The sequence below is a fragment of the Bactrocera oleae genome, chromosome 3 (genome assembly GCF_042242935.1).
Source record: "Bactrocera oleae isolate idBacOlea1 chromosome 3, idBacOlea1, whole genome shotgun sequence".
Lineage (NCBI taxonomy): Eukaryota > Metazoa > Arthropoda > Insecta > Diptera > Tephritidae > Bactrocera > Bactrocera oleae.
In genome coordinates, this window is record NC_091537.1 from 87,327,021 (window position 1) to 87,342,596 (window position 15,576).

General features: G+C 34.0%; 1 protein-coding gene across 1 annotated transcript in view; it reads right to left on the reverse strand.

The window, feature by feature from the left end:
- GABA-B-R1 (gamma-aminobutyric acid type B receptor subunit 1) overlaps positions 1-15,576 on the reverse strand; it is a 338,659-nt gene that overhangs the window by 40,403 nt on the left and 282,680 nt on the right. Inside the window, exons 6-8 of the mRNA XM_070107139.1 lie at positions 14,024-14,189; positions 12,772-13,015; positions 2,552-2,701 (exon numbers count right to left, since the gene is read on the reverse strand). Coding sequence (XP_069963240.1) covers positions 2,552-2,701; positions 12,772-13,015; positions 14,024-14,189 — 560 coding nt within the window. The remainder of the gene's footprint in view (positions 1-2,551; positions 2,702-12,771; positions 13,016-14,023; positions 14,190-15,576) is intronic.

The window sequence follows — 15,576 nt, forward strand, 5'->3', positions numbered from 1 at the left end:
GCATTAGATCGCTTATTCGCCTACATGTGTGTGTGTGTGTGTGTGTAGAAAATATGTTCGTGCTGTTGTTAGTCTCCACAACGGCTGACAAATTCAATTCATTGCCCACTGGCGCTTGCTAAAGTGCACTTTTCACATCCATTTGCCGCACGAAATCAAATAATCCTTCAATTTCACGTATACGCCATGGTCTCTACACTTACTCAGCCGCTATCTCTCTCTCTTCTACGCTTAGCGGACGGTTGTTGGAATTTCGGCATACTTTTTATTTATTTTTCAACACAATCTGAAATTGTAATTTTGTTGTTGTTGTAGGTGTTGAATTTGACTAAAAAGCTATGATTTATTCTCAAGCACTTCCGTCAGCAAATCAACAACGGCAAGTCGCTAGTGAAAAGGCTTTATAAAAGAGCTTCGCCTCACTTTTGCATAGTCACTTTTGGAATATATATATATATACATATATGAATCTCTATGTGCATAAATCCTTATTCCACCTTAACATTGAGCATTGAAGAGAGCTTCATTTTATCACCTGCTCAAGTTCAGCGTTCGGCGTGAAGTGAGTGAGTGATGAATGAGTTGTGAAGTGGCTAAGTGCTGCGCTCGGCCGTTGCCTTTGAGCGGCGGTGTGAATTGAATTGCAGGCTTATTTGAATAATTTTCTTAAATATGCAAGCACATGCTAGTCAAGGACGCTGGCACTTGTTTTTCATATATACTCGTTATGGGCCGGCATTGAAATAACTGTAGCTATGTGCATGTGGACCTCAATTTGGTTGGTGTGACGCTGAGTTGTTAAGTCAAAGTGTGGCGCTTTTTTATTTACTGGTAAAGTAAATGGCTAGCGAATATGATTGACTTTCAAATTTCATATGTGAGTGAAACCTGATATTTGGAGTTTTTGTTGAACTAGACGCTAATGGACGTTTGTAGATTGAAAGGAAATGAATATTGCGTGGTCTTTAGAGTTTTCCAAGATTAGAATTGATACTCTAGTACACATTTCTTTTTGTTGGTGAGGTCAGCGAAGTTTTTTCAGATTTGAAATCAAAGTCTTGAAGCAGCGCAAATATTCTCACACGTCATTTGATTATTCTTCACAATTCAATTCAGTTATTGTATGTGTTTTTAATATTCGTCGTGCTGCAAACTTTATTCATGGAAAAATTTCGTTTTTACTAATTTATTTAATAAATTAATAAATAATTAATAAATTGTCTATTTCTAAACTGTTTAATGCAGTCTTCGGCGGCAAAATGAAGCAAACACATTTAAATAGTTTTATTTAAAGATATAGTAATTATAATGCATACTTTTAGGCAGTATATGTAAGTATTTTGTGGCAGTAATCTCGCATATACTTTTTCGTGCTCTCAGCTATAAACTTGTACTATACTGCTGTGAGACTTTTTACAAATTTTCTCATAATCAGTATCCTACCTTTCGGCTGTGCACTAAAGTATTCAGCGGCGAAACAGCAACATTAAATTTGTATTGATTTTATTTAAAAAAAATTGCCTTAAAAAAATTTCTTTCACAGAGCTTTTTCTAGCCTTAGGTATAAATTTGTATGATATTGCTGGGGAATTTTTTACAAATTCGAAATTAGAAGCATATCTTTTGGCTGTCTATCAAAGTTATCGGGAGAAGGCCGAGTTCGACTTTCTTTCACACAGTCTTTCTCAACCGTAAATATTTCCTTCTTTTGGGCGATATTCAGCAGGCGTAGTATATTGCCTTATTTTAAGCGTTATTTACATATAGCGTACTCTTCGTGTATCTTTTAACTGATAAAATATTTGGATAATAATTTTCACGTAAAAAATAGCCGCAGATCAAAAAAGTATTAAAATTTTTCTGCTTTTATACTAATATTTGTCAAATATTGCCTACTTTTATGCGGTATAAAAAAAAATAGTATCGGTTTTAATCTTAATTACTTGTAGTTACAGTTTTAATTATAATTTTCCCGAACAAATTTTTTGAAAAACGAGAACGTAGTAAAATTTGCCTAACATACAGACTTTTTTACTAATGTCTGTTAAGTATTGCTTACTTTTAGGAGTTATTTAAAAACATAGTATACATTTTAGTGTCTACCTTAACTGGAGAAAAAGTTCGTGGAGGCCTTAAGTGTTGTACATAGTTCTGATAAGAAAATTCAATAAATAAATGTATAACAAAGTTTCGGGATAAATATATTAAGATTCCGTTTTTCGCTGTTTTTTCGGGATCTAATGAATTTAAAGTTCAATGGAAATGAGTACCTCACTTTATCGTACGTGGAAGGCTGGATAATAAAATTTGTTCTGGAGTTGGCTGAAATATATACCCCCCATCGGGCTCGAGAAGGAGCTTGTTTGCAGGAGTCATATATTAAATATTACTTCTATATCTTTTTTAAACTTCTGACCATATTCGCATATTAAAGATACTCTGTCTTTTAAGCTTTTAACTTAAAAGTTATATCTAAAAATTTTATGTAGTGTTATTTAGAAGAATAACAATAAAAATAACATTTCATAAATAAATTATCTTATGCACTTACTTTTCCACCACTCCACTGCTCCATATTTAACCATGTTAAATTATCCAATTGTGTATCGTAATAACCCAATTTTTCATATTTTCCATTCACCATTTGTTCGATTTGTGTTAAGGCTATACGATCGCCTTGCGAGCTGAATGCAACGACACCCTGTAAAAATACAAAAAGACATTAATTTATTGCCTTTTTTTGACTTATGAGAATTTGATTATGCTTCATATAATTTTTAATTAAAAAAAAAAAAACTTAATATTTTACATAATAATTATGCTTTTAATTAGATTTTTTCCTTATTCAGTATTTTGAGCTGCTTATATTCCCTGCCTGGTTATAACTACAAGGTTATCAGCATTACATATTTTTAAAACTGGAAATGCCATATCGTCAAAATTAGCAAATCTTTTATTTAATTTTTATATACAATATATTGTAGTGTTTTGTCTCACGTAAGTGCACGTAAATCAGTAGTATGTGGCAATTCGCTTAAAAGCATGCTATAAATTTGCTGCGCATTTGCAAGTGCGAAAGTGAATGCATTTGCACTCGACACCTATATTTCATGCACCAAACAAGCGCTCGACTTTATTTTTATAATTTTGTTTTTAAACTTTTAGTTACTTTTGCCTTCAGTATGCGCAATTTTTCCCCTTTGTAGGTGGAAAATGCATTACCGTCATTATTTAGTTGTTTAAAGTTGCGTTTTATTTGAATATTCTAGTTAGTGGAAGCAGTTTTTTTATTTGTGGCAATTCCAGTTTACATTTCATGAAAGTGCAAATGGAGTTAGTTACTGAGGGTAATAGTACTAAGTGCAGCATGTAGTGACTCTGAGTGTTGGTTAGTCGAGAGAAAAGCACTTTTCCATTTAATATAATAGTTGCGCTGTTCAGATGAAATTAATGATCAGCACATTTTTTAATAAAGTTTCTTCAGAGGGTGTATTCTTGTTTCAAAAGTGTGTTGTAAGTTGTGAAAATTTGAAGAAAATTAATAGTAAGTTGACTTATGCTTTTACTTAACGAACATAAATATTTCATTTCGAGAGCAAAGTCTAACTTTTAAATTCTTTCTCCATTCAATGCTACTATAGCACTGATTCCAGGGCCAGACCTTTCATTTGTTGAGAACTGCTTGAGAGTTGAGAGCTGCTTGTATTGAATCATATGTAAACGTTTCTATTGACACGCCTAAAAGACCAGTTATGAATAAAAATATTCAACCCTAGACTCTAGATCAAAGAAGGATCGAATTTCTTAAGGTGCACACCTAGTGTGAAATGAAAAAAAAATATATTTTTTTGTAGCGCCTAAATGCAGGCCACTGAAATACTGAAACTTTTAATCGATATCTCAAATATTTTTGGAGTTACAGCTCTTTAAAGCCTCTTGAAACGCCTTTTTCTTGAAACTGAATGCCCACTATCAAATAGAGCTCTCGATTAAAAATCGATATTGGGAAACCGAAAAGGACTAAATTTTTAAGTAAAAATCGACTTTTTTTTAAAACGCTGCCATTTTGTCAATTTTCGATTTTTTTCGAGCGTAGGTCATGGTACAGACAATATCTTCTAGTGGAAAATCTTATGTGTTTTTTTGTTTTTTGGGTTTCATTCCGGATTCACTGTAATATTAGAAGATTTTAGCGCCGATGGAAAACGCGTGTAATTAAAAAAATTAATTTTTTTAAGTGACTTTCACACTAGGCATAATAACCGGTTATACTTTCGTTCAAACGACTAACTTGTTTAGTAAAAAAAATAATCAAATCATACTCATGCATGCTTTTTTTTTCTATTCAATTGCCCTCTTTTAGGCTGTCTAAACAAATTTTTAAGCAAATTACTGCACTCAGCACGTCTAGTTGGTAACATTAAAGTTTTCTGCCGAAAATGTCGGTTCTAAAATGTAACTACTTTACTGCGCCCAAAAATATGCAGCATTTTTAACGCAACACCGCATCTACCGCAGGCCCCAAGCTAACAACATCATGCAACCACTAGACACAGCGGCAGGTCCCAACTACTTACTGCCTAGCTGAAGTACCGCGTATACAAGCATGCTGATGTTGCTTCCGAAAAAAGAAGCTGCTTCCCTGCAATGCCGTAGCGAATTGATAGTCTCGCCCCTTTGGTGCTCTAATAAAAAAGTAAAATAAGCGGATGGCAGAAAAAAGGGCAGAACGACATGTGCCATGCAACAGACCATCATCGGGTCCCGCAGGAGTGTCGAATATGCCAGCCCGTTGCTATGTCAAGCAGGAAACTGCACAGTTATCATTTGCTGTTGCTGCTTAGTTAGCTGGCTGTGCGGAGGGTTTGTTCGGCGTGGCAAGTGTGCAATTCACAGTGGCGCAAAAAATGTTCTCACTTGTGTATTTACGCATTGCTGACTACTGACTGCTGATTGCCGGTTGCCGCGGCTTCGCTAGCCGCTGTCGACTGCTGCCACTTTTTGAGTTTTAACATTAACTGGATCCATGCATTTGTATATCGCCGCGTGTATGTGCATGTGTTCGGTGTTCTCTGCAGTAATTTTTGTTTTTCTGTACACTTTTCCAAATAGCTGCAGACCGGTTTTGCTTAAAAAGTGGCAAGCACTTTAACAAGTTCGCAATTTACGGCAGATCTATATTTATAATACATTAGGGTGGGTAAAAATAAATCGAGTATATTTTCACATCATACTACGAAAAATTTGTTGGTAGATAGATAAAAAAAATCTCTCAGAGCTTTAAATAATAAAGAAAAGTCCTCCGCTTTTTAGGTTCATATTTTTTCTTTATTTTAGGAAAGAAAAATGCATATCTCAGCACATACTATTTGAAAAAAGTATCTCGTATCTTATATTTGTAGGAAATCGGGGCCTCACCGCTCAAACGCTATTCAAGGTTATAGTTCAACGAGTAGATACTGAGATATGAGTTTTACTTTCCAATAATATGGAATAACATATTTGGAGAGAATTTATTTACGGTATTTAGCAACCGATTTTTTCTTGAGACCCTTACGTTAAGTTTAGAAATGTGAGAAATCGGAAATTTTATCTTAGTACAATAAAATGAAATGGTCATTTTGTTCTAATATTTATGTTGCTTTCTGTAAAAAATCTAAGTAAATCGGTTCAGTACTTCATTTAGTCCCTATATACCTAATATAAGGATTTTTGAATTTGCGGTCAAAATTAACCTCATTTATATCAGTCAAGCAGTGAGATAATTTAATGTATATCTGAAAGCAAATTTTTTGATAATAATGTGTCTAAGTGCGTAAAATGAATAATATCGGGTCTCCCTTCCTTAAAAACTTATTGCCCATATACTTGTACTTAAAATATCGATTTTCGAACTTTCGGTCGACTTTAACCATATTTATGTAAATCGGTAAATCTGAATGCTACCTTAATGAATCTTTTTCTGATTATATTAATATGTTCTTGAGTCGTAATTGAATAAAAGTGGGTGCATACTTAGCTTAGCCCGATATGTCTAATGTAAGTATCTTCAAACTTCCGCTTAACTTTATACCGTACATTTCGGTCAAAATGTGAAATTTATTATTGACATTCGGGAAGCGTCTTTTCTTGATAACAATGTGCCCTTGAGCTAGCAATGAGTAAAATCGTGTCAATATTTGTCTTATCTTCCATATACTTTATATATGTGTTTTCGAACTCCTGTTCGACTTCAACCCAATTTACATAAATTTCTACTAGCGTATTTTTCTAAAATATTGTGTTTTGATGCCTCAAATGTATAAAATTAATAAATCGATAATCGATATATATACCTACTTAAAAGGATATTCGAATTTCCGATTAATACCGTATTTACGAGTACCGTTCAAAACATAATATATCTTTAAAAAATTTATATTATATATATGTATAATGTCTTGACTTTACCATAGTATTGTGCCCAGCATGATTGAAATCGGTCTATAAAGCCCTATAATTTGGATCTGGCTCCATATACTAAATGTTGTTATTGTAGTTGACTTATGCCGATGATATCAAACAATATGTGAAACTTAATATAATTATGTGGAAATATTCCTGTGCTTCCAAATGTAGATCAAATCGGTTCAGAGCTAGCTTTATTGTCTATATACCTAGTATAGCGAATCTTGAATTTTCGGTTAATGGGTATTTTAATAAAATTTTACCTATTTTCTCACTAAATAATATTCTTATAAACGCAACTAAGCTGACAATTTTTATCTTTCATTTCAGCTTTTCTATGAAGAGTAAAAATTATTGTATATATAAATATAGTACAACCCCGTACTATTTTTTTATATTTTTTTTATTTTCATTACTTGCTTTTACTTGCACTTTTTTAATTCAATCGCACTTATTATTTCAGTCTATTCCCCTTTTATTCATTCTGTTGTACATGCATGTACTTTATTGCACTTTTGTGGGACTTTAATCGCATTTCACTTCTTAACACTTTGCATTTCTAATCGCTTTATCAGTTTTTTATTTCATTCTTTGCGCACCAGGGTGTTTAGCTCTCATGAATACTGAGCCACCTTTGTGAAAATCCTCGTCTCTTTTTTGTAAGTATTTTGAAGTGGAGCGCACAGAGACATTTGAGGGTTCCTTAAAGAGAAATAACTGTTAAATATATACAACTCAAAGTTATGTAGTTTTCAACAAGTTAAAGAATTTACACTACGCAGTAATGATACATTCCAATTGGAGTGAAAAATAATGCCATTATTTATTAATTAAACGACACTTTTAGAAATATATTACAATATATTCAGCTTTTAGCTCATTGTACGCTGTACCCAGATTTCCAGTATCATTCAAACTGTTCCTAAAGGGTTTAGGTTTACTCTTGTGTTATTGCTATACTCTTAAGAACATTTTTGTCCACTTACGTATGAAGCCATATACTATTACCTATCATCTATATTACATATTGTATATATTATTTATTATTTTTACCTATTATCTGTTATCTGTTATCTGTTATCTGTTATCTGATATCTATTATCAATTATATATTATTTATTTTAATTATCTTTTATCAAGTAATTGTTATCTATTATTTATTAATGATGCTATTTATGAATATTATTCTCTTGACTTGCTTCCATTTGAGTCCTCCCTTTCACAGAAAGGTTTCTGCTCTGCGGAAGGTCATGATTCATCCTATATAAATATTATAGTTTTTCTCCAGAATTATCTGAAGTGTGTTAGCCTTATGTGTAATATAGTGCATTTGTAGAAGACTATTTGGTTATCAGCTTAAATAAACTATATTAAAGAACTTATTTCTTGGAACACGAGCCCTCCAACCAAAGTATTTAATTTACCTTGAAGCAGAGATCAGAGAACCTCAGACCTCTTGAAACACGAGACCTCTGACCCAACTCTTTTATTTATTAAAGTAACATTAGCGGATATTAGCATTTTCCCAAAAAAGAGCTTGAGTGGGAGCCGTGTTTGTTTTCCAATTCGACTTTAAAGAATGCTACGTCTCACATATTTTCTGTGGAATTTATATTAATTTAACTCAGAATCCAAGCGAGACAAAGCGCTGTCACAAATTTGTTAAGACGGCTAATATAAATTTCGGCAATCTTTCTTGATGGTCATAAACTCCTTGATTAGCCTTGTATTGCATTATTAGTTTTGTTGTGTCACTAGTCATAAAGTATTCTTTGATTACGTAGAGAAGATATACGATGTTAACTTTTTATGATCTTCTGAAACTTCCACAAGATGTTTTCAGAACCGTCAGCTTAAATTTAGCGGATCTCTGGTAAAATTTTCTTAAATTTGAAGCATGGTCTGGTTTTTTTACGAAGTGGAAAAAATAACTGCACTTGGATCCCAAAGTGTAGTATTACTGGCTTTCATTTCCTATAAATCAGTAGGCGACGTAGATGAAGATGAACTTGCTTGCTATTTTTATTTTGGAGGTATTTTCTCTAGAATAATTCAAAGTTGTAACAATTACTCTGACTTCGACTTTGAATTATTGAGGGCGATTATCTAATGGGAAAGTGATGCTTATAATTCGTAGTTTCTTCAAAGCACACTATATCAAAAAGAGAGTAGAGGTAGTTTAGCCAGTTGGTAACTCTCATTAAAATTTCAAAGAAGTCTACCACGATTCTTTTACTGCAAAAGACTAACTCACTTTGCGTCGACAATATCCACACCTTTTAATAAAAGTTAAAGCACTGTTCCAGAAGCAGCCAGTTACTTAATTAGTTCTTCTGCTTGCCCATAACAGCTCGGCCACAATCTACATCCACTTTACTATCAAAGTAAAACAAAAACACAAGAAGACGAAAAAAAATAACTGCTTTTACCTTTCAAATAAACTTTCTTAAATAACCAAATCAACCCGAATGCTTTTTAGTAAAAACAAAAAAATTAACATTAAAATAAGAAACTCCAACGGCAACCACTGACACTCAGCCGATAAGCGGCATGAAAACTTCTACGTAAAACCACAAAAGTCGAGACTTTAACGCTGTCAAACTTTTCGTAACAAGCGACTACTAAATGCTATACCTACTAATAAATTAACATTGCACACACACACATATGTATACATACAAGTATACCCAAAATGCCATAAGAGGGCGCTGCTTGCATGAAGAAATTCGTTATGCCGCAAATAAAGTTTCGGAAAAGTTCAAAGACACACTTGTATCAGCTGAGGAAATTTGTAAATGTTTAGTGTCAAAGGTGGGCAGTTGAAATTAAGACAAAAAACGATAAAGTCTTAACTTAAATGAGTGAGTGGTATATCAGTGGAGTGAGAGAGAGAGAAGTGAGAAAATAGAAAGAAGCCAAGTTTCTTGTGATTGAAAATAAATTACCTGGCCAATCGTACGAATTTTTACCATATTTGTAATTTGTTAGACGGAAATTTAAGACCGTTCAAAATTTGCTCGAAAAATATTATAGCATAAAACTATGGCTTGACATATTGGTACCAACTATGTTACTGAATGGAAATGGCTCCCTAGAAGAAAGTGAGTATTAACAGAAAGATTTATTTGTGCATATTATTTATGTCTTTAGATCTTTGCCTTCACATGGGTAACTGAAATTTGTTCAAAAGACGGTACATTAATTTCTAGAGAGAACAAAGTTTTGTCACTTATAAGCACGAACGGTTCCATTGGTATTTGCTCCATACATTCTAGGATCGGTTAATATTATACAATATAGAAACGAAACTTTCGGAACTGTAGGCTTTCTTTGGCATATGAGGTCGCCTTCTTATCAAGTCGATTACCTACTTCTCGTCAATAATAATTTCGTGATCCTCTAAAGTCTCAAAATTCTTCCATTCTGATTCATATCACAAAGTTTATAATATGATATCCTGATGCACTAATTTATAGAATCTAAGTTCATCACTAGAGTAGCAGCCCATCTTGTTCTTGTAATAACTATATAGTCTCGGCTTCCTGTAAGAACACTACTGCCTGAGTACGGCAGGCAATGATCCTGCCTACTTATAGTTTCAGAAAGCTAATAAAAGCGCATTCAAATTAGTAGATCTGAAGGTACTACCTTACTAAAATTCAGTTCTGGTTGTTGGATCGCAAAAATATATGCTCACAAAAATGCCTATTTTGTTGGGAACCCTTGTTCAACTTTAGACTACCTACTAGAAAGTTTGTGTGTACGAGCACTATTTTGAATACATGGTTATCTACTATATTGTGTCTATTTTGTGGGATGATATAGAGTTACCATAAATCCCGTACCGCAGATCGGACTGTTTTGGTTTCAGTAGATGTCGCTCTTGTTTTCTTTCGTTTGCTTGTCTCACTAGGCTAGGGCTAATCCTGACTATAAAGGTAACGTAAGATATCACTTGGACAGTTGTGAACGTTAGAACTCGCCTTCTTCCGTAAAGTATTGCCAATTTGTGCCCGAAAAAATATTTCATCGCATGTGAGTCCAGTCAGAGCATCTACCATGCCGGCGAGGTGAACCATAAGAGCAAGTTGTTTAAAGAGCCTTTTGCGCTTCACCTTGGGCCAGCAAGATCTCGCAGCCACACAAGTTGACAACCGCATGCCAAACTCACTGCAGGTCTGTAGATCCAACACTACAGCGCTAGAGGACAATCTGATAATTGATTTGATTTTTTATCTCTCTTCAATTAGCTGAGCTAAAAGGCTACTTGATGGAAATAATTCTCTTGGCTTCTTAATCGCTCTGATCATCCGCGATAGTTAACAGTCGGAAACATCTCTAAGTGTTCATTACTCCCGTGTTTGGTATGATTTTAACTGGCTATCAAGAAAATATTCCGTATTCTCAGGCATAAATATTAGAGCAATTTTGACTTAAGAAAATGAAGTTGCTAAGCTTTCAGATTTCTCGCCTTCCACAAAGGCCGCAAATTACATGTAATTCTCTAATTTGCTGCCAATTTCAAAATTAATTAATACATTGTGTAAATTGCATGCCAAAAGCTCTGCCTAGAGCTTACAAAATGAAGCAAATATTGGCAACAAATCGACACATGTAGTTATATGAAGAATGCAAACAACTGCAAAAACAAATATCTATGCGAAAACTTTAAAACAGCAAACAGCAACTTAGTGCTTGCATCATTTGGCAAAATTGCATAACTGAAAATATGAGAAGTTATTAGCTTTTGGCATATTCATATTCATTAGTTTCCATGCCAATAGCTTTGTCGATATGTATGTGTGTGTTAAGTTTATAAACTCTTGCATGGGAGTTCGAGAATTTTCAACAACACTTAATTGCAATTAGTTGTGCATAAGCATTGACTTTAATTTGCAGTTCGACTTTGTGGAGTCATTACATGCATACGTACATATATTGGACTTAACTAATACTGTAAATTAAACTTCTAAAGAGTTGTTTCCCTTGATAATTTTGTATTTTGAAGAGGTTTACATATGAGATTTAGTCTTATACTCGTTCGGGTGTGATTTTTTATTGTGAAAGTCAGGTTATAGTGGCTGGGATTAAACCCCTCTTTGTACCAAAGTTCCATCCAAAAAGATTGGTGTTTTTAAAGCATAGGGTATTTTGGGTTATGCCGCACATAACTTAATTTCGAGATCCCGAAATAGTCGATCCCGATTTTTCGGGACTCCCAGGATCATAAAATTTTAAATCAAGAGAAACCACTAAAATGGTGGCTGTAATAAAAAATCTTATATTACTAAAATTCCATTGAAGAATAAAATATATATAAGTATAATAAAATATATATAAGTATATTTTATGGGTTAGATATTTTTAGGGATTGATCATTATGAAAGTTGAAATTCAACCAAATCATTAGATAAGGTGGTTGGAATGAAAACCCTACCAAGTTTCCATCCAAAGATATGCGAACAAAACATCTCTTTCGAACAAAGTTCCATTGCCAAAGATTGGCACGTTTTAAGTTAAGGTATTTTTGGGCTGCGACGCACAACAACAAATTATTGAAATCCTTATAATGAAAGTTTAAACCACAAAAAATCACTAGACTTTATGGCAGGAATTAAAAAAAATTTCGGGGTCCCGAAATTGTTAATCTCACCAAGCTCATAAAAGCTAAAAAAAATTCAAGTTAGTTAATATTTCAGTGTGCAAAGTGTTTATTAAATTCTCTATGTGCTATTTTGAAGCGTGTGTAAGAAATAAGGCTTGAGTACCGAATTTGAAAAATGCCAAACCCCACCATAGGATACGTCTTCAGTCTGAAACACAAGTCTGTCAGAAATTTACTTTTCATACTGCAGTAACGAAAAAATCGGGATTCCGAAGTTGCTATTTTCAAATCCTGAAATTTCGGGATTACCAAAAAAGTAACGTCAATAATTGCGTTTGATACGAAACATACTAACCCTAATAAAGCAAACATTTTCTTCTCTTTGCTTAGCATTCACTTTATGTAAATTTGAACTGTACCTCAAGTCAAGAATCACCTTTCCATTCGATTGCTGCCCCTCAAGATTTTACCTGCCAAAGCAACACAAAAATGAATTGTCTACAAAACCACAAAGATTCAAGTCAACATTGCCTACGGAGCTACTTGCAACAAAGCTAATGTTAATGCCTGCAATTCAATCAAGAGAGATATGTAAGTGAGCTTACAAACTAATATCCTCGAATATAGACTTTGCGTCTCGCAACTGTCTGTGTTGTAGCCCTTCAGCTACATTGCTTTATTTTCGTTAATACTGCTTTCCTCCACTTTAGTTTACTTACCGATATGCCAAGGAACTGTGTAGAATTCATTGCCGCATAAATTTCATCGGCAATTTCCTTGTCTGTGTATGTAAAATCTCTTAAGGATTTCTGTCGTTGCTTGAGGCGCTCCATTGTTTTATTGAATGCCAGCGCCACGCTCCAGACAGCATCGTAGGCTAACGGCGCCTCTTGATAGCCCTCCGGATAGCGATCGTGATTGATGTCGTAACCTTCTTCGATAAGCGCATGATTCAGTCGTTGTCTGAAATGAGAGGAAAAATTAAACTAGTTACGGTACTGAAAAACTCAATAAATATGTAGTAATTGTTCATTGTAGAAAAAAAGTCAGATAAGATAGCCACTGAAAGTCTCTTCTTATTGAAATAAATAGGGGGTTTCGAATCATATGAATTAGGCACTGCAGTAAGAGCCATGTCCGATGTAGTTGCTGGTGAGGGCCCCCTTATCTTAATTTCACTAATTGGCAACGGTCGGTACTCTGCTGTCCTATTGCGCTCTAGAGTTGGAGAGCCCAAAGTCGAATGCAAGCTGTCCTCTAAACTACTTGCTTTCGCAAAGCTAATCTCGCCACCATCGCATAAGTTCTGACTGGGCACTGTCCAATAAGCTCACGTGCGGTTAGTTTACATATCTGGTCGACCAAAGCTGTATGGAAGAAAGCGAGGTAGAATCATCTAGACACTTTCTTCTACACTTTCGGCCAACCTGGCGAATAATTTCGTGAGGTTGACTTTAACCGCTTTGTCGATTTATAAAATTTCCTAGGGATCTATATCTGGGAGTTTTGGAAGTCACAAAGTAAGAGAATTCACAGCTGCCCAATGGGATCCTACCTTACCTTGGTGCGAGGATCAGCTCTACGACCTAACCTAACCTAAATGCTCGAATTTGACCATTTTACTTTTCCGTAATTAGTACCAGGTTCAGCAGACGATAAATCAATCAAAAGAAGCGCAGGTCTTCAGAATACGACTGGAATAGATGCTTATATTAACTTGCAAAGCAAAAGCTGGAATACTGAACTCTTCCTGCTCATCTATTTTTTAAAATGGACAATTATTAATTTAAGAAATAGTAGCGTGACCTAGCGGAAGCCTTTTAATTTTAAGTATAATATTTTTAAAAAATAAAAAATTCTTCAAAATTTTATTTCTCAATACGATCTCAACCCATGAACTTCTTAAACTTTTCCTAACATAAATGGCCACCCGCACCACAGTTTTCTTGTTATATGAAAATGCAAACTCACCGAAATTCCTCAGCTGTCATGCCGGAAATTGTCGTTTGATTGTTCTGATTCCACATAAGCGCTTCCGTTGTAAGATGTCCTTCGGCCGCAATGCGCATCTGTTCTATCGTGCAAGTGATACCCTCATTTTCCAAGTTCACCTCGTACCAATTGTCCTCGTACCAGCCTAAAAGTAGATGAAAAGCAGATGATACCCGTAAATACTTGGCGTACACATATGTACATACAAACATCTACATATACATATGAATATAAGTATATTTTCATCTATAGTATCTATTAAAGTCCTTAAATAGCGCTAGAGATAAGAAAGTCACCGAAATTGATGCCTTCAAAAGTTCTGTTGTTTGTTTGTGCAAAGGCAAAATACATAGATAGATAGACTCATATATTCAAGGTATTGACTGGTGGCGCAAAGTTTTCGCGAAAAATACGCGCACTTTGCTATTTCCAAAAGTTAAATGCCACATATATAGTTGACCGAGAGTGTAGAGGACGCAAAGATTTGCCGCTAGGAAGGAAGTCAGTAAGTGACGGACCGGATGGTGTGTAACACAATGACATTTGTAACGAAAAACTTTTCAAAGTTTGCTGATAAATGCTCGCACCGCACATTGGTATGTGTGTATGTGTCAATATATGTGTATATGTGTGCTTTTCATGCACTTTTCTTCCTGCTTGCGCAAGCATGAGATGAGGCGTTTGTTATTGAAATCGAAATTCATGTAACGATTCAATGTGGCAATATGAATATGCGGGTAAATCGTAGCATACACAAAGGCGCATGCATGTGTTATGTCATTAGTGGCATTTGTAGTGCGGTTGTGGTAGCATGAATGTTGCAATAAATCTTAATACTTTAATTTCATATATGCAATTTAACTTTAAAACTGCTGATCGTTTTTTAATACGCGAAAAATTTACAGCTTTCTTGCAAATATATTTTAAATTTCCAATTTTGAAATTATTTGCTTTAAATTTTTATAAGTTAGTGAATAATATTTTTTAATTTAAAGCTTTTTTGTTCAGCAGCTCACTTTTAGCCTTAATAATTGTTAATCTGCCAACTTAAGGTAATTCTAATACTTAAGAAAAACAAGGGTTGCCACCTCTATTAAATTTTTTTTTAGAATAACCGTAATATTTGTTAATGCATCACCACAACAGAGATTTAATGTTTAAAAAAAACAATTCTACCACCATAAGATATTTCCAATACGTAAAAAAAAGGGTTGCCACTTGTATTAAATTTTTTCTAAAATAACCGTAGTATTTGTCAATTCACCAACATAAAGTATTTCTGTAATTATTAACAGATTAGGGGTTGACACCTGTATTAATTTTTTTTTGTAGAATGATAATAACCAATTAAAAATGTTTGATAAAAAAAGTCACTTAAAAACCTTTTTCATACTATACTAGCACAAAATATTTGTAATACTAAAAATTTTAGTTGGCACCTGCCTAAAAAAATTGTCTTCTGAAAATAATACCAATTAGAATATTTAGTTAAAACGAATATTTTAAAAACTTTTTTAAGACTATTTTGTAGT